General features: G+C 47.5%; 1 protein-coding gene across 4 annotated transcripts in view; it reads left to right on the top strand.

Moving 5' to 3' along the window:
• The window catches only part of NRF1 (nuclear respiratory factor 1), a 77,007-nt gene that overhangs the window by 33,311 nt on the left and 18,888 nt on the right, over positions 1-24,808 (top strand). For 3 of the 4 annotated variants that reach the window (XM_073002439.2, XM_073002441.2, XM_078376535.1), the window contains exons 6-10: positions 5,114-5,272; positions 14,505-14,702; positions 15,962-16,063; positions 17,967-18,124; positions 22,638-22,762. In XM_073002439.2, coding sequence (XP_072858540.1) covers positions 5,114-5,272; positions 14,505-14,702; positions 15,962-16,063; positions 17,967-18,124; positions 22,638-22,762 — 742 coding nt within the window. The remainder of the gene's footprint in view (positions 1-5,113; positions 5,273-14,504; positions 14,703-15,961; positions 16,064-17,966; positions 18,125-22,637; positions 22,763-24,808) is intronic. The other variant, XM_078376536.1, reaches the window with a different exon arrangement.

Raw genomic sequence — 24,808 nt, 5'->3', positions numbered from 1 at the left:
CTCAGCCACAACTGGAATGTCATCTGGAGCTCTCCGAATGGCCACTCCTTCCGACTTCTCTTCGTCTTTTTTTTTCCCCTTGGAAGGCAAGCTAGGTAAAGGATGGGGAGGGTGACAGCCCCCCCCCCAAGAGCATTTGAGCAGGGACTGCAGTAGAGGCAGAGAATAAAGCTCTGAAAATGGACATTTTGGAGAACATCTCTCAGAATCTGCACGGGTTGCGGTTGTTCTGGGTATTGCATTTCAAGAGAGCCGTATTTCCAAACTCTCAAGCAAAGGACAAGCATTCAGATCGGCAGTTGTGGGCTCGGCCCTGGACATCTCCAGCTGGATTAGGTTCGGCGACCTGCTGCCCTTGAGCCATGGGAGTTCTCTTGGACTTTCCAGATGGCCAGTTCAGAGCTCCAGCAAATGCTACCTGGCCCTCCCAGTCTGTCCCCAGCAGCAGCTGCTGTCCCAGTAGAGAGTAAAGGGGCTGGCGGTGAGAAAGCGGGGGCGGGGGCCTGTTTTTAACAGGCTTGGATGGTGGCCCTCAACACGAAGAACGTGTCCCATCCCATCATTGGATGGTCCCCAATGGAGGTGGGCAGGGCCCCCTGACCGGTGGTTCGTGCCGAGTCCTCCGTTGGCCCAAGGGGTGTTCCGCGGTTCCAAGCCCTACGTCCTCCAGTGGGTGCCCACTCAGAAACTCCGTGGAATGTGCCGGGCCCACAGCACAGATGCTCCTCTGAGACGACCGAGATCTGATGGCTAGTCCAAGCTACAGTCAACCTTGGCCGTTCACGTTGAGTCCCCATCGGCACAGGAAAAGAAAAGAAGAAGCAGTGGATCTGCTTTCGCTGGGCCTGAGGATTGGGTTTTGGCCGGTGGGCCTTGCTTTTGAGTGACTTGGGCATGCCCCACACAGAGGTCTTCCCTCTGTTTTGGTTGACTGGCGGCGTCTCCAGACGGCAGGGTCGCCTTCCAGCCCCTCACACCCCCCCCCCCCCCCGTGTGCCTGTTCAGACGTTCCCAAGCAGCTTCTGAAGGTGGCTTAGTGGAGGGAGGGAAAAGTTCTCTAAAACAACACTTAGGAATAAAATCTGGAGAACCCCCGTCCTTTATGAAAGGTTTCCAAGGGCAGAGAAGGTGGTGATGAGCGGCCTGCAGGGTTGATTTCAAAGCCAAGCCAGCGTTACTCTTTGGAAGGAGAGTTTTCAGAATTGCCTTCTGCAATAGCCATGTCTTGTCAACTGCATACAGACCTAAATAACCTGTGCCCCTGCATGCACCCAGCCTGCATCCTCACCGGTTGTGGATCATACCTCGGGGTGTGCTCACTCTGGGACTGAGATCCACTTCACTTCTTAGTAAAGCCTCACTTGTGCTTTACCTTCAAAATCATCTCTGTTGCAGCCTTGGGAGTGAGAATCTAAAAGCCCACGGAAATTGGACTTTGGGGAATCGCGGTTGTTGTTTTAAAGCTTGTTCAAACCCAGGTGGACGCGCAATCAACAGCTTTAGAAAAGCCTGCAAAAACCTAAGTGTCTCTGGAGTCAAAGTGCAGTTTTCCGCATCATACTCTTTTAGCCACCCCTGTTAGGCTAATCCTTTCCCGGCTGACCTCCTCCTCCTTTTCCCCTTGTTTAGCAGACTAGACAGATTTTACCTTCTTGGGCTCAGTGATCACTGCAGATGGTGACAGCAGCCACGAAATTAAAAGACACCTGGTTCTTGGGAGGAAAGTGATGACAAACCTAGACGACATCTTAAAAACCAGAGACCTCACCTTGCTGACAAAGGTCCGCATAGTCAAAGCTATGGTTTTTCCAGTGGCAATGTATGGAAGTGAGAGCTGGACCATAAAGAAGGCTGACCGCCAAAGAATTGATGCCTTTGAATTGTGGTGCTGGTGGAGACTCTTGAGAGTCCCCTGGACTGCAAGGAGAACAAACCTCTTCGTTCTGAAGGAAATCAACCCTGAGTGTTCACTGGAATGACAGATCCTGAAGCTGAGGCGCCAATACTTTGGCCATCTCATGAGAAGAGAAGACTCCCTGGAAAAGACCCTGATGTTGGGAAAGTGTGAAGGCAAGAGGAGAAGGGGATGACAGAGGACTAGATGGATGGACAGTGTCATCGAAGTGACCACCATGAATCTGACGCAACTCTGGGAGGCCGTGGAAGACAGGAGGGCCTGGCGTGCTCTGGTCCATGGGGTCACAAAGAGTCGGACACGACGTAACGACTGAACAACAACAACAATAAGCAGGCTGATGCATTTCCCCTGCTTTTGGATAAAGGGCAAAACTGAAACCTCATTTCAAAATAAAGCATGCAAATGAAGCATATTCATTCAAAACAAGCAGATTTGCCTACATTTGAGCAATTGGCATAATTTGAATCACCTCTTCCATCTTCTTCTTCTTTTTTTTAAATATGCACAGCATACGCAGATCTTAATGTTTCCACATTCATAGAGGAAGCAGGACCTTGCTCGGGAACTGGCTTTCTGCACACTTTCTTGTGGGTATTCCGTCGCCCTCCCTCCTCACTCCAGGTTGCGTGTCCAAGGAACTCGTGTGGTGCAGTTCTTGCGGTACTAACATCCCTAGGTGGTACTATAGAGCTGTTTGCCTCCTTGCTGGGCCCACTATTGAAAGGCAGAAGAAAAACCTCCCTTGAAAGAGCCCATCCTCATCTGGTGTTTATGACAGGGAGTGGGGAAAAAAAACACTCCTAAAAACAAAAGGATTGTCTGGGTACCATAAAATCCACAGTTCAGTGACGTAAATGTGGCCAGATCAAATAATATATTTTTAACGTAGCCAATTTTACCATAGTAGCTGTGGTCTAAACAAGAAGACTGTGTAAGAATGTTAGTTTAAGATATAGCTAGACTGTTTATTGTTTTCACTTTATAGAGGAAATGACTGGTGGCTAAGGCTGGGGGTGATTTTGGAAATAATTTGAAATACTGAATGACGTTAAAATGAGCTTGTTGAAATGATATCTTTTGTAATAAAATATAAAAAGACAAATTGTCTGTAAGCTGTCTCCTTGTTTAGACCAAGCTACTGTAGTAAATTGGATATTTTAGAACTAGGATTGTTTTGATCTGGCCACATTACGCTACCAAATGAGGGTCCTGAATTAATAAAAGAGGAAGAGCAGACCTTCCAGATTGTTTATTTAAAATCGAGACAGACTTGGGTGAAGGAGTGAGAAGTCGCCTAGAGCAAAATTACAGGACCCGATTTTGCTGGCAATAGGGACGGATCATTCTGAATCCCTCTCTGTTTCGTGTAAAGGCAGTTCTAAGGAACGCTTTTACCACAGACAGGAGGGCCTGGTGTGCTCTGGTCCATGGGGTCACAAAGAGTCGGACACGACTTAATGACTAAACAACAACATTCTAGTACTACTTACAGAGGTGTTGGGGTTATGCTTCTGTATGGAAGGGAAGTTTTTACTCTTGCTAAATCTAGAGCTTAAGTTGCAAGTGAGTCTTGCTGTTGCTGGATGCGATAGATAATTGGCACTTTCTCTCTATCATGCAAAACAAAGTGTACAGATGGGGTTGTGGGTTCCTGCTGGTGTGTGTACAGAGAGCCAGTGCAGTCCCCCTTTTCTATGCATCAAGCTTGCAGCTGAAGGCTGTCTCCTTGAATGATCTGGAAGCATTTAAAGTCCATCTTTTCCCCTGCTGCTGATCTGCTGCTTTATTACATTTTTCTGGAGTCCAAGAAGTTGGTCTCAGCTTTGGAAAGCTCCTACTTGCCATACAAACACACCTGCTAGGTCTTGGTATCAGGCAGGTGCATCTGTGAAAAGGTGTATCTGAGACTACTGTATGTGTTGCAAATGGCAGGCGAGAGGGCAGTTTTTAAGAAGCAGTGACTGAATGTCAGACTTCCTGCTGACTCTATTCCAGTGGTTCTTAACCTTTGTTACTCAGGTGTTTTTGAACTGCAACTCCCAGAAACCTCAGCCAGCAGAGCTGATGGTGAAGGCTTCTGGGAGTTGCAGTCCAAAAACATCTGAGTAACAAAGGTTAAGAACCAGTGCTCTATTCCATGGCTGTCGCCGGTTAAAGGAGACAAATGCAAAAATTATTGTAAAGTGTGCTATAAAACCTTTAAGGGGTAAGGAATGTGGGAATTAGATCTGTGGAGTCTCATGAAAAAAGGCCATTTACATTGGAAGAATGCAAATCATTAAATCATTTAATTAAATCATTAAATCAAGCCAACTGTCCATTGCAGTATGTTCAGGTTCAAAGCCAAGCACAGACGTACCAGCTGATACTAAATCTGTCAGTTTGACAGATCGCTTTTATGTATTCTCAATGGTCCACAGAGCACGGACAGAGTTCCTACTCCAGTCCTCTGAAGATGCCAGGCCACATAGACTGGCGAAACGTCAGGAAGAACAACCTTCCGAACACGGTCAAATAGCCTGAAAAACCCACAACAACCATCAGATCACTTTTATATTTGAGATTTTTGTAGTTTTAAGAGTAGAACATTTTATAGAGCCTTTAGTTAAGGCAGTGTAACTGATCAATTTTTAAAATTTAGGATTATATTTGAACGGCAGTCAGGAAAATTTACAACCTTTTTTTAAACTTTTTTTTGTAGTGTTGTCCAGTTTTACCTTGGGGAAGAGCACCTCATTTCGTTGCACCCACTTGTGAGCGCAATGACAAATAAATTTCTTATGTCTTATGTCTTATGTCTTAAATAACTAGGTAGCAGTAACAAGCTACGTTTTGGATCACAACCTTTTAGTAGTTACGTTTCAAAGCAATGTAACCATCGGGAGTCAAGTTACTTGGCTTAACAAGCAGTGTTTTCTAGTTATGTTTAATAGTTGTATTTTTAGAGGCATCTTGACATAAATGTTTCAGGTTTTATGCCGTTGTAAACTGTGAAAGTTGGTTGGTTGGTTTGAGTAATAGGAAAAATTAACAGTGAAGCAATGAGCAACAAGTAATGCATTGAATTACATTAGGGTTGTGGTATTCATGGGGGATTGATTCCAATCCCCCCTGATGCAAAAAAACCTCAGAAGTATCGAGCACTACGCATTGCACGGTCTTTATTCTAAATATTTCCTTTCCTTCCTTCCACAGGCGCAGTTGCGGGCCTTCATCCCAGAAATGCTGAAATATTCCACGGGTCGGGGCAAGCCAGGTTGGGGCAAAGAGAGCTGCAAACCCGTCTGGTGGCCCGAAGACATCCCGTGGGCCAACGTTCGCAGCGATGTTCGGACGGATGAGCAGAAGCAGAGGGTGTGTGTTGAATGCCCTCTTGCTTCTGCAGAGGGCCCTTCCTTGGTATGGCCATGGGAAAGGCTGGGCTTATAGATCTCTCTGGGGGACTTTGTTAGGTGGTGGCGGCGGCAAATGACACGGAGCAGGTAAGAACACCAGAGATTCTAGATCTGAAATGGGCATTTGAGAATATTTGAAGAGTGCTCTCTTCTTTCCCCTCCTTCTTTTCTCAAGACTTAAACATGCCCAGTGTGACAAACCCAGACCTACTGGGATCTGCCACACGTTAACTAGGCTGCCACCAACCATTCCCTATAAGAAGTCACACAGACCAGGGATGGATTTTTAACCAATAAAAGAACAAGGTTTATTTAAAACAACACACAGGGAAAATAAATTGATCAGGTGAATAAGATATAGTAACGTGGCTTAGTTTCACTCATACATACACACAGTTTGGTTCACACAGAACACTTAACTTGAAGCACAGACCCTGAACCTATCAGTTCTGGCTAACCAACAGACACCTGAACCTATCAGGTTGGTACTCTGACACACAGTAGTACCCTGTCTGACACACAGACTCCCACACCAGCTTCTTCTTCCCAGCTGCTGCTTCTTCACATCCCAGCGTCTCCTAACTTCACCACACAGGCTTCACATATATATACAGTACAGCCCCTCCTCCTGATGTCCCGCCTTCCACTCCCCATAGGATGGAACTTTCCCTCCAAACCCATGACAGACAGGTAACATCAGTGCTGTATGTAACACCTCCCCTCTTTATAAGTTGTTTTGTAGGGGGAAAGCTAAGGTGCTTTTTCCCAAAAAACAACCTGGATAAAACACACAACAACAGTTATACATACCATATCATACTTACTTATACTTACATTCTAAGTTAACCATAGCAATTAGGCATTTAAACATTTACCATATACATTACATCAATTTACCTTTATTCATACAAACCAAGTTCAAAAAACAGGTACATTTAACTTTTTGTCATCAATATATATACATAGTCCATGTTTCTTTCGCCGTCTTCATTCTTCAGGTCTTCTTGACAAGGCGTCAGCAACACAGTTCACTGACCCTCTGACCACCTTCACTTCAAAGTCATAGTCCTGTAGGTTTAAAGCCCACCTCATAAGTTTGCTATTGTGGGTTTTCATTGTCTTTAACCATTGCAGTGGTGAATGGTCAGTGCACAGAACAAAATGTCTTCCCCAGATGTAAGGCTTGGCCTTCTGGATCGCGTAGACTATGGCCAAACACTCCTTCTCCACGGTTGCCAAATGTCTCTCACCTTTTTGAAGTTTCCTACTCAGGTAGGACACTGGATGCTGGTCACCATTCTCATCCTCCTGGCACAGAACTGCTCCTACCCCGCTGTTAGACGCATCGGTGTAGATGATGAACTCCCGGTCGAAGTCTGGAGCACGCAGCACTGGATAGTTGATGAGCGCCTGCTTCAACCTCTGGAACGCCTCCTCACAGTCGCTGGTCCACGGGATGCGGTCATCAGCCTTCTTCCTCGTCAGATCGGTCAGCGGAGCCGCAATCTCGCTAAACCTCGGGATGAACTTTCTGTAGTAGCCCACCAACCCAAGAAATGATTTGACTTTTTTCTTGGTGTTGGGTCTGGGCCAATCACGAACAGCTTCTATTTTGGCCTCCAGGGGTTTTATCACTCCTCCCCCTACTATGTGACCCAAGCACTTTACTTCTGGGCTACCCAGCTGCAGTTTGTTTTCTTTGCAGAGCCTAGGCCAAAGCACTCCCTCCCCTGGGTTAAAGTGCCTCTCCCCGGCTTTCTGGTCATCCCAAACTTTCTTTCTGACCTTTTGAGCTTGCAGGGTCTCTGCTGCTAGCTCTAGGTTTCTCTTTAGGTCCTTCCTTAAAGAGTCTATATATGTCACAACGTCTTGTGGGTCATCCTGGGTGATCTGCTCCCAATTTTGTTTGATCAAATCAAGGGGCCCTTTCACCCTTCTCCCAAATAAAAGTTCAAATGGACTGAACCCGGTACTGGCTTGTGGCACTGATCGATAAGCAAACAGAAGGGATTGCAGCTTCTGGTCCCAATTGTTTGGATTCTCTGCCAAGTAAGCCCTAATCATGCGCATTAGAGTCCCATTGAACTTCTCAGTTAACCCATTACTTTCAGGATGATAGGCAGTGGTTTCCTTGTGCTTAATTCCACAGATTTGCCATAAGCGTTTCATGAGCTTTGATGTAAATGATGCTCCCAAATCTGTGATTATTTCTGAGGCAAATCCCATCCTGGACATATACCCCACCAAGGCATCTGCCACTGTGTTAGTTTCAATGTTAGTCAAGGGTATGGCTTCAGGGTACCTTGTGGCATGGTCCACAATGGTGAGAATGAACCTATTCCCCCTCTTTGTGGCCTTAGGCAAAGGTCCCACAATATCCACCCCTATGCATTTGAACGGAGTGTCAATCACAGGCAAAGGGCACAACTTTGCTTTGGTCCTGTCGCGGCTATTCCCCTGCCTTTGACACACCACACATTGTTTACAGAACTCCCTGATCTGCTTCCCTATGTCAGGCCAGTAAAAATTCTGTGTGATTCTCTGCTGTGTTTTGTTCACCCCTAAGTGCGCAGCAAACATGTCAGAGTGCCCCCTTTGTAAGATCATGGGGCGATACTTTTCAGGTACCACCAGCTGACTTCTGATCCCATCTCCCCCTTTTGAGATATTCCTCAGGGTCTCTCTATACAAAATCCCCTTTTTCTCCAGAAATCTCACTGGGGTTTCAGGTGTTAGCTGGGCGTCAGTCACCTGTTCAAAACACTTTTGGAGAGTGGCGTCTGCCTTTTGCTCCTGTCCAAATCTGCTGTCTGTGGTTAAGGTTTCCACCACAGCTTCTGAACTCCCCTCTGCTTCCGTCTCTGGCTCATCATTACCCCCCTGAACTGTCCCCGTGGTGGCTTGTGAACGTGTAATCACTAGCACCCGTTTCACATGTTCAGCCAGGTCATTTCCCACGAGCACGGCTGCTGGCAGAGTCGATGAAATTGCTAGCCGCCAAACTCCCCTCCAGCCTTGAAAGTTCACAGGTACCTCCGCTACTGGCAGTGAGATTACCTGCCCCTCAATCCCTGCCACCTTCATGCTCTCATTTGGGATTACATACTCCCTAGGAATAATATCTGGATGGCACAGGGTCACCTGGGAACAAGTGTCCCGCAGCCCCCTATACTGATGGCCAAGTATTCCTACGTCCACCCCTGCTGTCTCAAACAACTGAGAATCTGTTCTCACCAGTAGGCAGCGCCTGACCTCTACAAGAGGACCATTTTCCTCAGCCTGATCAGCAGATGTAGCTGTTCCAGATTGAGTAGCCATGGCAACAGGCTCCCTCAGTGACAATGAGCCTTGCTCTTTCTGGACACAGAACACAGCTTTTGGCTTGGTTCCACTCGAATCCTGAGGCACAATTCCTTTTAGCTGCTTTAATTTCTCACACTCTGAGATTAGATGGCCCTTTCCCTGACAGAAATAACATTTTCTGGTGTATTTTGAATCTCTCTCATCTTGTTTTGGTTTTCCCTCCAAAATCTGAGGTCTTGGTTTCATGTCTGAGGGCTTCCCTTCACCATGGGCCCCTCCCCCTTGCTGGCTTTTTCCTGGTCCCTGAGAGTACTTGCTGTAGGTTTCTTTAGGTTTCCCCATAGCTTTCCCCTCACCCAAGGGCTTTCTTATTTGGGAAATAAAATCTGCGATCTCGGCTGCTTCTGCCACAGATTTCGGTTTCCTTTCCCTCACCTGGAATTTCAGTTCCCCATGCAGGACTGAATAGAACTGTTCCAGCGCTATCAAGTCTTTGAGCTGCTGAAAGGTCTCTGTCCCCTCCTGAGATAGCCATTTCTCTAGCAGCCTCACCAATTGAGCCCCCACTTGGGTAAAAGTCTGCTCTGGTTTCTTTGTGAGGGACCTGAATCTTTGCCTCAGCTGTTCCGCATTTATCCCATGTCTTGCAAACACCAGTTTTTTAAACTCTGCAAAATCTCTCATCAGTTCCTGTGGCATCTCTGAATAAACCTCAGCCAGGCTACCACTGATTAAAGATCGCATGATGGTCATCTTCTCAGTTTCCCTCACTGAGAAGTCCACAAACGCTCTTTCCACTAAGGAAAAGAACACCTCAGGACAATCTCCCTTGTGGTACACAGGGAATTTCTTCAGGTCAGCTTTAGACAATTGGCCTCCCTCAGAATCCCTATTGTTATTATTGTTCTGGTTCATCATTTCCAATTTCCTTAATTCAAACGCCATCCTTTCTTTTTCCAGAGCAATTTTCTCTCTCTCCATTCTTTCTTCCCTCTCCATTCTCTCTCTCTCTCTCTCTAATTCAAATTGCCGTTGTTTCTCTCTTTCCCTTTCCTCCATTTCCCTCACCCTCAGTTCATGCTGTTGGGCTATGAGTATTTTTCTGAGTTCTGGGTTTTGTTCTCCCGTGCTGTCACCCTGCACTGAGCCAAATTCATCCTCAGAACCTTGGTCTACCTGGGGGTCTTTCACTTCACCCATTTCTGCCATTTGGCTTCGAGTCAAGGGCATAATCCCCCCTCAGAACAGGCTGCTTTAAAAAGTCAAGCCTCAAAATAAAACGACCACTTTTTTTTTCTCTTTCTTTTGCCTCAGAACCAGCTTTCCCTATAGATTGCTGCTGTCCTTCAGCACTACTTGCAACAGTTGCGAGCTAGAGTCTACCCCCCTCTGCTGGGCCTCTCAGCAGACAAGCTAGCTCACTGCTATTTCACAGTTTTGCCTCAGCTTTTTTTTCCCCGCCAAAACAGGCTGCCTCAGAGCTCCCTAATCTAGCCCCCAATCTGAGGTTACACGTTCTTCTACTAGTGCACCCCCCCGTGAGGCACACCTAGAAGATTACCTACGCGCTCTCAGATTGTCCCTGACTAGACCCCCCTTGCTCTGGGCACACTTGCCAAGGCTTTGCTGGACCACTGGACAACTGGACCAGTCGTATCCCACACGCTGGACACCAATCAATGTGACAAACCCAGACCTACTGGGATCTGCCACACGTTAACTAGGCTGCCACCAACCATTCCCTATAAGAAGTCACACAGACCAGGGATGGATTTTTAACCAATAAAAGAACAAGGTTTATTTAAAACAACACACAGGGAAAATAAATTGATCAGGTGAATAAGATATAGTAACGTGGCTTAGTTTCACTCATACATACACACAGTTTGGTTCACACAGAACACTTAACTTGGAGCACAGACCCTGAACCTATCAGTTCTGGCTAACCAACAGACACCTGAACCTATCAGGTTGGTACTCTGACACACAGTAGTACCCTGTCTGACACACAGACTCCCACACCAGCTTCTTCTTCCCAGCTGCTGCTTCTTCACATCCCAGCGTCTCCTAACTTCACCACACAGGCTTCACATATATATACAGTACAGCCCCTCCTCCTGATGTCCCGCCTTCCACTCCCCATAGGATGGAACTTTCCCTCCAAACCCATGACAGACAGGTAACATCAGTGCTGTATGTAACACCCAGTTCTTTCCATTTCCATCACCCTAGGGCTAGGTTTCTAGTCCCTTGATCATCCTTGTTGCCCACTTCTCAACTTGCTCGAGTTCGTTGGCATCTTCCTTAAAGTCCCTGGTAGACAGTGGGAATGCTATAGATGTAATGTATCTTGACTTCAGCATAGCATTTGACAAAGTGCCCCATGATATTCTGGTGATTAGCAATATCTCTCTCTCTCTCTTACCTACTTGGTTGTCGCTTTGTCACAGTGGAATTAGCTATGATACCTTCAAGAGGATGCTCAGTTTACCTCTCTGTTAACAGGGTTCACATCAGCTCTGTGTCTCTGTAGGACTCCAACCAGATGCCCCAAAGGTTCTCAACTGGGTTATCCTTGTGGCAGAGGTTTATTTGGGTAAATAAAGGTAGTTTCTAATGATAAACCAGAGCTGATGGTGTTCAATATTTGCAGTGGTTCTTTTGAATCACTTACACGAATACCACCCCATGCTGGGTATAAACAAGCAGATTCTAGATCTGAAGTGGGCATTTGTTCTCAAGACACTTGATGAGGTTGTAAGGGAAAAGCGGTTGCTTTGTTTAAAGGGCACAATTTGCTTTATTATTTATTTATTTAGAATATTTTTACCCCATCTTTCTCCCCAAAAGGTCCCAAGGTGACTTCATTGTAATCTAAAGGAACTGTATACAATATTTCTAATAATGAACCTCCACTAAGAGCAGTCCCCCCCTAGCATGGCTTTTAATAAAACAGTATGGAATGCTCCTTGACTCTTCTAGGATTAAAGAGTGAAAAATGCAAAAGTTTAACCCTGCCTTGACAAACCCCTCTGGACTCAGCTCAATACAGAGACTTCCCTACCAAAGTCCTGCCTGGCTTCCTTTATATCGCAAAACTTTCTGGCTTCTTTATAAACTTAGCCTTAGGTGGCTTTTTTTTATTAACCAAGCCACCTCTGTCTCTTTTTCTAGCCCAGTCTCCTATCTGGCTGTTTTGCTAATTAAGCCCTTCCTAAACTCTCTCTGGAAACTACATTGTCAGTCCCTACATTCTAAATCATAGAATTATCGAGTTGCAAGGGGCCTATAAATAAGGCCATTAAGTCCAATTCCTTGCTGAAGGCAGGAACCCAAATCAAAGCAGATCTGCCAGGTGGTTGGCCAGTTTCCCCTTGAATGCCTCCAGCGTTGGAGCGCTCACCACCTCTCCCTGTAGTCGCTGGTTCCGTTATCGTACTGCTCTAACAGTCAGGATGTTTTTCCTGTTACTCAGCCTAAATCTGGCTTCCTGTAGGAGGCGAAGTGGTTCTGTTAAAGACAAAGTCCTTTTTGAGCAATCCCTACTTAAAAATATGCAAAAAGAATCTACAGTATATCACAGAAGTGACCACACCTCCTCACATTTCATAAACACCTTAGTCTATCTTTTCATAGACAACACTGAAGAAATGACACTCGGCTACAACAGTGGTTCTTAACCTTTTTGAAAGAAACGCCCCCTTGAGCCATTGAGGAAGTTATCATCGCCCCCCTCCCTGAGGTGATATCCATCCATCCATCCATCCATCCATCCATCCATCCATCCTTCCATCCATCCATCCATCCATCCATCCAAACTACCTACCTACCTACCTACCTACCTACCTACCTACCTACCTACCTACCTACCTACCTACCTACCTACCTACCTACCTACCTACCTACCTACCTACCTACCTACCTACCTACCTACCTAGTCTCCCTCCCCACCCGGGTGCGAGGCAGTGCTTCACGGGGCAAGGATGAGGACCCAAGAGACCCTTTCCTTCCACCCGATCCACACTCAGTGCTCCCCTAAAGGAGAAAGGCAAGACGTGGCAGGTAGAAAGAGCTGGATCATCTGGCGGCAGCAGCAGCACCGGATCTACTGCCAGCACTGTGGCTGCAGTCACCTTCACAGGTTTGGCTCACTCCAGTGCCCCCTTACCGCCCCCTTCTGTTCTTTCGCCCCCACACCGCCCCTTTTCGTTCTACCGCCCCCCTGAAAAATGAAATCGCCCCCTGGGGGGCATTATTGCCCACGTTAAGAACCACTGGGCTACAAGGTAAAGCAGTGAGTCTACAGCTTGTATAACAGTGTCAATGTGCTGTCCCCTCAAAATAACGCAACACACAACCATTCATGTCTAAACTGCTGGCAACAAAAGTGAGTCCACCCCTAAGTGACAAGATCCAAATTGGGCCCAAGTTCCCATTTTCCCTCCCGTTAGTGTCACAAGTCTCAGGGGTGAAGGGGAAGCAGGTGTTCTTGCTCTCACTCTCTCAGACCAGTCACTGGATGTTCCACACGGCACCTCATGGTCGTGAACGATCTGAGGATCTGAAAAAAGCAAATGGTTGCTCTACATCAAGATGGCTATAAGTCCCATTATCCCCTGCCAGCAGGCCAGAACCCATGCTTCTTCAGGATAAGAGGTGTTGTCACCCAGCACTTCTGGAAACTGCTGTTCATCTTAGGCCCATGATACTCTAGTCACCTTGCATCCTTAATTAAAGCTGTATTGTCAAACCAAAATCTCACAAAGTCTGTCTCTTAGAGGGGCTTCCATCAATCGAAACATGCATGGTTCCCCCCCCCCTTTTCCGCTTTGTACCTAAATTCAGAAGTTACTCTCCTTCTCCCTGTCTGGCCGACAAACTGATCGTGCTGTGCTTGGACCAGGCTGACTGGCTTTCAGAGTAGCTGCAGATAAACTCTATTTAAAATATACCTCAAAGAAGAATACCTCTTTGTCTTGCAAAACTCTGCCCTGCATTATGAAACGATAAAAAGTTTCAATATCTGAGCAATGCCAAAATAATCTCAAAGACATTGTCAGAACAGATATAAAAGCAGCAGAGAAGATTTGCATTTTTTAAATGAGTAAATAAAAAAGAGGTTTTGCCCAGTACCTAAAAAGTCACCAAATTTGGCTGCAGGTGACCCTTTTCTTGGTTGTATAGTCCAGTGTCAGGGCATCACAACTGAAAAGGGCTTGTCTTGGGGAGAGAGACATAGCGGTTGGTGAGCATAAGCTGGCTTATTCACGTGGATCTCAACAGACTTTCAGGCCTCCAACCCCATTTAACACTTTAAAGTCGGGATGTTCTAATAAGACCAAAACACATTGGACCAATGCCTCCAGTCTGTGGATGCCTGGAGAAATTTTGTGAAGCCAGCAAAAATGCCTTTGAGTGCATTTTATATATTACCTTTGACTGAGTAAGTTACAGTTTCCCTATGGTTTCCTTGATTTAAAATTCCTCCAAACCTTTCGTTTTGGGCTGGTGGTCACTAACAAAACCTGTAACCATTGTTTCACATGTCAGCAAACTCTGAATGTGTGGAGGAATCTGCCCTGTGTCACTCTTGCGCTGTCTGTCTGCAGACAGCTTAGCTAGTGAATGCACCAGGTTTGGGGGACTTTGGGGGGGTCCATGACCTACATATCAGCTTGTGTGCTTTTAGGGAATAGTTTTGCCCATTGGAAGCACCTTTCTGCTTTTAAAAATCCTTCACCGAATAAAATTCAGACTATTTCAGAGGTGGCTATTTATTTATTTATTTATTGGTCTTGCTGTGGTTTCTGCATCAGGTTGGGAGCCAGACGTGGAAATCCTTGACGAGATCTTAACTCTCCATCTGCCTCCTTTCCCCCGCTGCCCAGCAGGTCTCCTGGACTCAAGCCCTCCGCACTATTGTGAAGAACTGCTACAAGCAGCATGGGCGCGAGGACCTGCTGTATGCCTTTGAGGATCAGCAAACACAGCCTGCCACGGCGACACACAGTATAGCGCATCTGGTACCGTCCCAAACCGTGGTCCAGACCTTCAGCAATCCGGATGGCACCGTCTCTCTCATCCAGGTCAGGGCAGTCGACTTCTCCAAGTGACTCGGGCGTCTGGTTTTCTCTCAGAGTTCCCAGTTTGGGGAGGGAAAGGCAAGGGCAACTTGGGTTCCTCGGTTCTGAAGCAAAATTCCTCCACAGTTCTTAATTACTCAACTCTGGATCTAACCTCTGGCAGTGGCCACAGTATTCTGAAGGGCTAGTATGGTGTAGAAGTTAGAGTGCTGGGCTAGAACGTGGGAGAAACTGGGCTCCAATCCCCCACTCACCCATGAAACTCATTGGCTGACCTTGGGCTAGTCCCACTCTTTCAGCCTGAGCCTGCTTTACAGAGTTGTTGTAAGGGGAGGAGGAAGACTCCTTGAACTCACGGAAAGGTGGGCAGTAAATATCAGGTCGCAAATAAAGATGGACACGAACCACCGATTTGGTGGTTCGTGTCGGCTCGTTGACTGACCGAACCGGTGTTTGGTGCTTCTGAGGCTCACCACCTCCAGCAGGCGCCCGCTTGGGGGCAAGGCCCTGGCTTCCCTGAGCCACATCCTCCAGGTGTTGTCTCTGACTGGGCAACCACCAAACACCGGTTCGGACAGTAAACCAGGTGGCATATGACCATCTCTAGACTAGCAAACCATTCCAGAGCTAATGGGTGAACACCAGTGAAGTACTACCTAATTTCCAGTTATCCCTTCGATCCCATCTGATTAATTTCAGTATGAGGGAGGAACAGGTCACATCTCCTGGATGTAGACATGAAAATACAGGAAATCGAAGCCAAGTGTTCTTCTTTTTTTGTATTCAGCTTGCTGGGTGGGTCGGGGGGGGGGGGGGAGATAGGTAGCCTGCATAATTAAATTGTAAACTGCCCAGAGAGTGCTTTAAGCACTAGGGGTGGTATATATATATATGGTGGTATATATATACCACCCCCTTAAAGGACTCTCTGGGCAGTTTACAATTTAATTATGCAGGCTACCTATCCCCCCCTCCCGACCCACCCAGCAAGCTGAATACTCGTATAGAGGTTGTTTGTCTTCAGCTTAGCCTGTTTTCTTAAAATAAGTTTTAAAAATATAACTCATGGCCAGGTGGAGGGGCTGGAACAGGCGAGGAATCTGAATAACTCAGTAAGAGATGCCTGTTTCTCAATCTGAGGCTTTGGCCCCTGTGGTGTGCAAACCCTTAGCCCGGCGGTCCAGAAGCATCCAGAACAAACAGGCAGGTCAAGGGATTCAGTTGATGTCCATGGGTGACCCTTTTCCGGTGGTACGTTGCAGGTTGGCACAGGCGCTACGGTGGCCACCTTGGCCGATGCCTCCGAATTGCCCACCACCGTGACGGTCGCCCAAGTCAACTACTCTGCGGTCACTGATGGAGAGGTAAGGGATGCTCTTCATGCTTGGCGAGAAGAGCAGAGGCCTCTTCTCAAAGCTCCCCTTGTCCCTGATGGTCAGGCAGGTCACCCTCCATCGAATGAACCCCAAAGGGATCCTTCCTGGGCCTTCCTCCTCCTCCTCCTCCTCCTCCTCCTCCTCTCTGGGACCTCTTAAGGAAGGGAGCTATTTCCAAACGTCCGGTGACATCCTCTAAAACGGTGTCGCTGGGAAATATTTTGCTTCACCTCTTATGCTTTCTTATACATGTGGCCCTCCTGTGGGTAACCTTTGTTTATTTATTATTTATTTAAAATGTTTTTAACCCTGCCTTTCCCCTTAACAAGGACCCCAAGGCAGCTTGTCATCATTGAAAGATGCTATTTAGAGCTTTAAAGAAAAGGCGTACACATACTAAACAGGATCAAACACGTGCCACTCTAAAAGACAGTCAACAAAAGCAACACTAAAAAAATACATTGAAAATGGCAAGGCACAACTGTCTGTTTAAAAATTCTACTCAGACAGCCCATGACTGAAGGAAAAGCTTGTTTGAACAGGGAGGTCTTGGCCTGCTTGCAGAATGACAGCCAAGACGGGGCCAGGCTGGCCTCCGGTGGGAGGGAGTTCCAAAGCAACACAGGCCCTAGGTTCTCAGGAGGGCACCTCGCGGAAGTCTCAGCAGGAGAAGTAATGAGCCAGAAAGCAGAGAGGCCCAGGTTGGAAAGGCAGAGGACCGAGGGTGGTGGGTGGCGGGGAGCAGAGAGGTCCTTAAACCTTTATCTCATTTAAGGACTTTGCTGGGTCCCCATTTAGATAGAATAGTCCTGATCCCTAAAAGAGACAGGTGAATCCCACTCTGCTCTGGAACAGGATAGGATCCTTGGGGCCATACCCTCTTTCCCCAAAAATAAGACCTAACCTGAAAATAAGCCCTAGTAGGATTTTGCAGGATGCTTGTCATATAAGCCCTAGCCCAAAAATAAGCCCTAGTTAAGTGAAACCCCTGCTCTCCACCCTTGTGCAGCCACCAGAAGAAGAGGGCAGGACTGTCTTTGAATAAATGTAGACTGTTGTACATGGAAAAAATAAAACATCCCCCGAAAAGAAGCCCTAATGTGTTTTTTTGGAGCAAAAATTAATATAAGACCCTGTCTTATTTTCCGGGAACCACAGGAGATGGTAGCACAAAACAGCTTCATTACCAGAGCAGTTCATATTTCCGTTTGAGAGACCAGCTTGAAACAGGTAGCTTTGTTTGAGACTCTGACGTTGAAAAAATCTGCCTTTGATTCACCAAAGGAGGTTCAGGCCCCAGAGGACTTTCTACTTATGTTTGCGGATATAATTCTGCCTCTTACTAGGTCGCGCCCATTTCATGCAGGATTGGCTGCATTTGGGCCAGCAAGAGGTTGGCTGAGAACCCCCTGGGATCCTTTTTCATGAAATCCCAGGGGTTGAAGTGGGCATTTTGTATTTGCAGAGCATGTGCTTCAGCTGTGTCGAAGCTCGTCCTGTTTCAGGTCAGAGTCTTGCACAAAACAAATCTGTTTTATGAAAAATGAATCCCTCTCCATGCATCTTTGCTCAAAAGTTGTGTGGATGAAATAGGGGGAAACCCACTCCCAGATCCAAAAATTCATCCAAATTTCCGGCTATCTCAGTTTATTCTGACAGCACTTCTCTAGAGTTCTGTAATCGATGGCAGAACTAGTTGCGGGTACGATGATCACTCAGGATCCATGCCTGTGTTTTATTTTGGTCATTGCAGAAACTAGAGGATTTGCTGGCATGTCGTGAAGATTTTAGCCCGAGAACATGCTCCAAAGATAAAATGCGACCAAGACTGTTCTGTGAGGTGCTAGACGTTCTCTTAACATAGATCCATTCATCCTATCCATTCAACCAGGTGGAGCAGAACTGGGCAACGCTGCAAGGAGGGGAGATGACCATTCAGACAACACAGGCCTCTGAAGCCACTCAGGCAGTGGCGTCGCTGGCAGAAGCCGCCGTGGCAGCGTCGCAAGAGATGCAGCAGGGTGCAACGGTCACCATGGCGCTCAACAGGTATGTGGGCGGTCCTAGGGCACAGCTCTCTGGAGCAGCAGGGGGTGTCTTGAGACAGATGCCAATCATCGTGAGCCCAAGGCTGGGCACCAAAAGGGAACTGCTGAGCTTCCAGATTCTATGCTATCTGATTCTGAAATTACTTGCAAAAGAAGCAAGCAACGCATCACGTAGGAGGAAACGGCTGAGGCTTGTCCTGAGATCAGCAGGACCTCAGCCGAATTCACTTTGCCAAGAGTCCGCTCTCTTTTAGCTGCAAAGAAGCTGTTGTGATCCACTAAGATCTAAAAGACCAAGGGAGTCTACCCCTGAAATGCCTTTCTGAAGAACACCTTTTTTGGGGGGACAGAAAATTTGTCTCTTTTGAGAGAGCTTTCTTGGCTTAAAGCAAGAGGACAAGGTATTTTCCTCCTGTTTTATAACCGCTAAGAGAGGATTGTTTACTAGCTTGTCAGAGAGGCTCATTGCATTTTAAAAACCCTCTCCATCAAGCATTATATACACATAGCAGAGTAACCACATGGATGTATTGACATTCAAATTTGGTCATCACGAATCTTCGAAATTGAAACATATACTGTGTACCTGCACAGGTTTGCTTACATGAGTACGACATCGGATTACCAATATTCTAAACGCACTTGAAAGCTTCTCTGTTCTTCATCCTTGCCAGAAGTCAAAATGAAATTCTGTCACATTAAGGTCAGGCACAAGCCAAGGAGAACATGTGTTTTAGAAGGATCGCCTCTCACAAGTTGAGACATCCAGGAGGGTGATGCTTTTTCTCCAAAGATGATTTGAATCCCTCTGAAACTACTACGAAAAATATTCCAGTTGTTCTCCCCCTGTCCTGCTTGAAGGCGGATGACGCCTTTGATTCATCTTCTTGTGAAATATTGTAGCGGGAAGTGTTTCTTAGGGAAATTTGGCTCAGCGAGAGGATTTGTGACAGTCAGTGTGGTCTAGTGGCGGCACTGCTGTGAACAGAAATATTCATGCTGACCCTCCTCACCATCCTCCAGCTGCTTCTGGTTCCTCTTGAGATCCTGTCGGTCATCCCACCAATTTTGTTAGGGTATAAATACAGTGGTGCCTCGCTTGACAATGTTAATTTGTTCCAGCAAAATCGCTGTGGAGCGAAAACATTGTCAAATGAAACGAAAAAATCCAATTGAAATGCATTGAAAACCCGTTCAATGCGTTCCAATGGGCTGAAAAACTCACCGTCCAGCGAAGATCCTCCGTACGGCGGCCATTTTCGGTGCCTGTATAGCGAGGAATCAGTCCTAGAAAACAGCGGGGGGCCATTTTGAAAGTCGGTGGCCATTTTGAAACCCGACAATCAGCTGTTTGCTGATCGTCGTAAAGCGAAAAATCAGTTCCTGAAACAGGGAACCGATCAGCGTGAAGTGAAATTCCCCCATTTAAAACATCGTTTTGCGATCGCAAAAGGGATCACAAAAACGTCGACGTAATGCGGATTTGTCGTAGAGTGGGGTAATCGTCCAGCGGGACATGACTGTAAAGGCAAAGCAGTGTTGTTTAAAGTCAGCCTTTTCTGACCTACAGCAACTGTTTGAACAGACCAGCGCTTGGTTGTGTAAAAGCTGACAAACACGAGACTGAAGCACAGCGGCTCAGTGTTGCACACCAGCAGATGCGGACAGGGTTGCAGCTGGTGGGCAGTCTTTCCCCAAGTGTTGGCCAGCCTTGCCCAAAGCCCTGGGCATCTGTCCTGGGCCGCGAACGGCCTTTGGGGATCTTGATTCCGGATCCAGAAGCATCCTGCCCAGATCAGACCCTCCACTCTTAACCCAGTCACGCCTAGCGTTTCTGTACTGCTTGTAGAGTACAACAACTCTGTTTAGTTGCCATTTGTGAACCCAAGGGTGTGTTGGGGAAACTTTCTGCCAGTTTTTCCTTGCTTCACGGCCAACTTCGTGTTGGAGAGAGCCCCCTGCCCAGCGAGAAGGACATCAGCAACGGCAGCATTATGGCAATTGGTTAAAGTCTTCCCTTTGCGATGTAAGGGGTGCGCATGGCTTTGTCACACTGTGTACGAGTTTACGTACCCTGGAACTGTAAAATGGAGACTTGGTCAGTGACAATCTGCTGTTGCCAGTAACATCCTTCCTGTTACATAAGGGGAGCTACCCAACAGACACCGTTATCTATTTCCCAAAATACAATGGCAGAAAGTGGACCTGTTATCCAGCTGCTTCTCCACATTGTTACCACTCTGTTTCAGGCAGATACGATCTCTTATGTACTTTGGGTGCCCCCCCCCCGCTGCAAAAATAGGTATAAAGGTTAAGGAAGGCATCTGCCTTCTTTCAAAGACGTCTGCCCGTCCTGTCGTGAGACTGGAGTGCTTTAGAGCCTCTTGAGCAGTCGGCGCAGAGGGCAAGAGGGAGCTGGTGGGTCACAGCATATCATGGGGTGTTCTGCCCTCCCTGCTGCCACACCATAATACTCAGTGACAGTGCTCGGTTCCTTGATTGTGAAACTGACCCAACGGATCAGCTACGTGGCAGCAGCAGCAGCAGCTCAAGAGTGACCGTATGAAGGACAGCCAAGACATGGGAGGAAAAGCAGCCCCCTCTCCAGGCCCGTTCTCATAGAGGCTGGTTAATGGGGTCCCCCATGGTTTGGTTAACAAGCCTCCAAGCAGTGACGTTGGCTCGGGAGGACATGATTAGCGAGAGAGCAGCCATAGCTCCCCTTGGGCCGCTGAGGAAGAGTGGGGAGGAAACGTCATACGGCCAAGAAATTGAGAAAGGGAAGACGAGGCTGGGCTTTCTAAGGGGTGTGCGTGTGTCTGTTTGCAATCATTGTGTAGCAAAATGCACAGACAGATGCCTCTCAGCCTCCTTCTAGTGGTGACTTGAGCAGATCTGGTATTTCATCGCTGGCCTGGGTCCATGGACAGCCAGAAACGCAAAAAGGTTGAGGGTCGGGAGGGAGCCGGAGGTGGCCTTTTGAGCGTTGAACGCGGCAGGATGGCCCTGCAAAGTGTCAGGGGCTAGAAAGACAGCCCTGGGAGGGGGCTTGCTTCCCTGGGGGGGCCACGCTTTGCCCACAGCCGTCTTAGAATAAGCCAAACAGGTTGGCTGCTCAGAAAAAAAAAATCCCAGTCATTCACATCTTTCAAGTGGTTTCCTCCCTTCTCTTTGTATTCATTTGAGCTACACCACGGTCGTTTCTACCCAGGGAACTGGGTTAGAGCAAATGCCTGGAAGAGAGGGGCCTTTTGGACGACATCCCCCAAATCCTGTCCAGGCTGACTGCAGGAGTCTGCAAATGATAGTACAAATGCAGGAACAAGCGAACCACTGGGGAAAAAATAACAAAGCAAAAAAATGGAACAGCAAGCTTTCAATTATAACTCATCTTCCTCAGGCTGTGCACCCAATTCTTCTGGGTAGCTCCAAAATTATATGGTTTTAGTAAAGTCCCAAAGTGCTTTATAATTTAGACACTTGCGATTCCAGCAGGTTCAGCGTCTGTTGGGAAGCGGACTCTTTGCTCTGTCGTCTTCCTTCCTTCCTTCCTTTAGTTCCCCTTCTCTGCTGGAAAACAATGCATTAAAAAGGGGTATTAAGGGTTTTGGTAACCTTTATGTGGGTGGGCGGGCTTGGTGGGGAGAACGCAGGTGATCCAAGACCTTACACCTTGCCTGGCTACTTTGCCCTCGGTGGGTTACAACTGGCACCTCCAACGTGGGTCAGTTGACTTGATGGCATCTTTGGAGCCAGTGTAAGCCTTGCAGTTGCCTGGTTACTATCAGCTCAGCCCCTGCTGCTTGTGTGCTCCATTTAAAGACCCATCTTCACGTGTGCAAACAGCTGCCTTTATCCTGAGTCAGGTCCTTGGTCTCTGTAGCCCGCAGCTGCCTCTGCTAATAGCAGCTTTCCTCTCTTCCTCAAACAGAGTGTTTTCCCTGTAATACAAGAAGGACAGACAGATCCATCAGGTATGCGCACCAACGCGAGCCGCATAGGAAAACCTTTGTGCCTATTTTTTATTCTGCAGACTACAAACAGTGGCCAGCATCCTACTCCGCAGCCCTGCTGGCCCCACATGATGTCACTGGCAGGTTGCTGCTAATGAAAGCGTTCCTGCTTCGGTTGGGTTTTGCATGACTCGCAAGCCATAAGGTAATTTTGTGCGCAGCCGAAAATAGAAGCGGGGACTCTTTAATTAGAGGCACAGTACTGGTGATGTCACTCTGCTGATGCTGGCGGAGCTATGGAGCAGAATACTGGCCGGTCTGTCAGCACAAACAGAGATGTCTGTTTCGCCAACTGAGAAATAACAGCAACATTAATATCCCTCCTAATTACCTGCTACTCCAAGAGGTACTTAAAAGGAGGTACAGTGACCTTGCGACACTCTCTCTCTCTCTCTCTCTCTCCCCTAGAAACTGAATCCGGACATTGTGTGTCCAGTGTGTGGATTTTAGTTTGCATTCTCCCTTTCGGTAAACTTCTCTTTCTTTGGGTTTGCCTCGCAGTGAAGCCGCCGCCCACGCCGTCGCCACGCTCGCAGAAGCCACCCTTCAAGGCGGGGGACAGATCGTTTTGTCGGGTGAAACCGCAGCAGCCGTCGGCGCGCTCACCGGGGTTCAAGACGCAAACGGTAGGCGGAGGCGGCGACGTCCTTGGATTTGCCTTGGATGGTCCCATAACCTTTTGTGGACTGACACGTCAGGGGCCAAGCGCCCCCAAACCCATTTCCTTAATCAAAGGGGTAGACACGCATAGCGAAACCGGTTGGTTTTCTCAGCCGCTTGTCTTGAATAGAGGTAACGACCTGATTTTGGAGGCTCTGGTTACAGAACGGTGCTATGGTGGTGCCTTGCTAACTGGGCTCTCTTCCTCTGGTCCCCTGCTTTAAATAACAATATATGCCTTCAAAGTAATTGAGGAAGTAGCATCAGAACGTCGACGGGGCCGTCACTCAGTAGCAGGCGCAAGTTGCCCAGGGCTGGCCTGGGGGTGGGGGAGCAGTTTCCTTCAGCAGCCGATGCTGCGGGTAGCAACGGTGGGCTCTCTGCAATTCTTCCTGGGCTCCCTGACCATTTATTTACTGCTGTGCTTGTGGATATGCCACGCAGCTCATCCTGAGGCCTCTACACAAGCTTGCTCCAGATAGGGTTGCAGGACGCTGTGTCCTTGCAGCCGTCAAAGTTGTCTCCGATTCAGGTGCCCAATCCGTCTGGCTTCTCTACACGACCCGGTGAGGAGACCCCATGTCCTGTTCTTTCCTTCCTTAAGGCAGCAGAGTGTCTTGCCCGCCCTGTGGTGCTTCCACATTGTATAGATCTTGCGTTTAGGTAGGGATCCGTATCCATGCTGGGTGATGCTGTTTTTTGGTTGGCAGCGATAAGTGGGATGATTGCCAGAAGTGACATTAAAACCGTTGGGAGGCAGGGGAGAATGTTTCTGGATGGAGCAGCATCCTTGTTTGACTGTGGCCAAAAGCTGCCACGAATTTAAATGTCATAACGGTGTCGCTTGTAAGCCAAATTGGTTCAGTCCGGGCGGGCCTCAGCGCTCTGGCAAAGCTTCCCCAGAACCACAGGCCTCTCGAGACAGGATGTCTGATGTCAGAGATGGCTAAGGAGCGCCGGTGACTCCATTTTGTTTGCTTCAAGAGAATGGGGAGTGTCCTTTCTGTTGGATCTGGCTGGTCTCAGGTCTGGAAAAGGGTTTTGCTTTCAAAAACAGAGAAACCTTGCTTTCACAGATACGTCCTGCCACATCGACAGATGCTTAAAGAGTATTTTCCATTTGCTGTTCATGAAAGGTGTGCTTTGCAAACCATGGGATCCTTCCTTGATTATTGTTCAAACAGCATCTGACCAGTCAATTTACAGTGGGGTCTCGACTTACGAACTTAATCCGTATTGGAAGGCAGTTCTCAGGTCGAAAAGTTCTTAAGTCGAATCTGCATTTCCCATAGGAATGCATTGAAAACCATTTAATCCGTATCTGCTCTTTTCGTCCATATAAACTAATGGGAAACTGCTATTCCGCCTTCTGCCACTAGAGGGGGATAATTTTTTTTCTTTTTTCCTTTTAACCTAAGATGACTTCGCTTTTAAAAAAAGGAAAAAAAGAGTTTGTAACTCGAATCTAAGTTCGTAAGTCGAGTCCATATATTCCTATGAGAGCGGTTCGTAAGTCGAAACGTTCGTATGTCGAGCCGTTCGTAAGTCGAGACCCCACTGTATTTTATTTTATTTTATTTTCAAAATGCACAGATTTAGCTTTAGAGAAGTCGTGGCCGTTTTCTTAGCTTCCCCCCCCACACACACACACACACAGCTCTGCCTCGTGCCCCTTAGTTTTCCATTCCTTTCCCCATCACTTGTTCTTTGATTTAACCTGTGTTGGCATTAAAGATTTGTCACTTTGTCTTAAGCTATGGGGGAATTCTTGGAAGCCCAGGGCTGGTTTTCGTGTCCTTCCATAAGTGGCAGATCTCTCCCTTTCTGGCGCATGGGTGCAAGACCGTGGCACTCATCCGTTCCCCCCTTTACACCACTCTGGGTAAGTGGTGCATTGCGACCCTCAGCAGCTTGCACTTTATTTCTTGGGATTTTGCAGGTTGCTTTTAAATTTTCCAACTGGCCAGTGTGGATTCTCAGGCCTCTCCCCCCCCCCCCCCCCCCGGACTCCC

This window comes from Pogona vitticeps, chromosome 5, assembly GCF_051106095.1.
Source record: "Pogona vitticeps strain Pit_001003342236 chromosome 5, PviZW2.1, whole genome shotgun sequence".
Lineage (NCBI taxonomy): Eukaryota > Metazoa > Chordata > Lepidosauria > Squamata > Agamidae > Pogona > Pogona vitticeps.
Note: the sequence above shows the minus strand (reverse complement) of the source record. Positions and strands in the feature narration are given on the sequence as shown.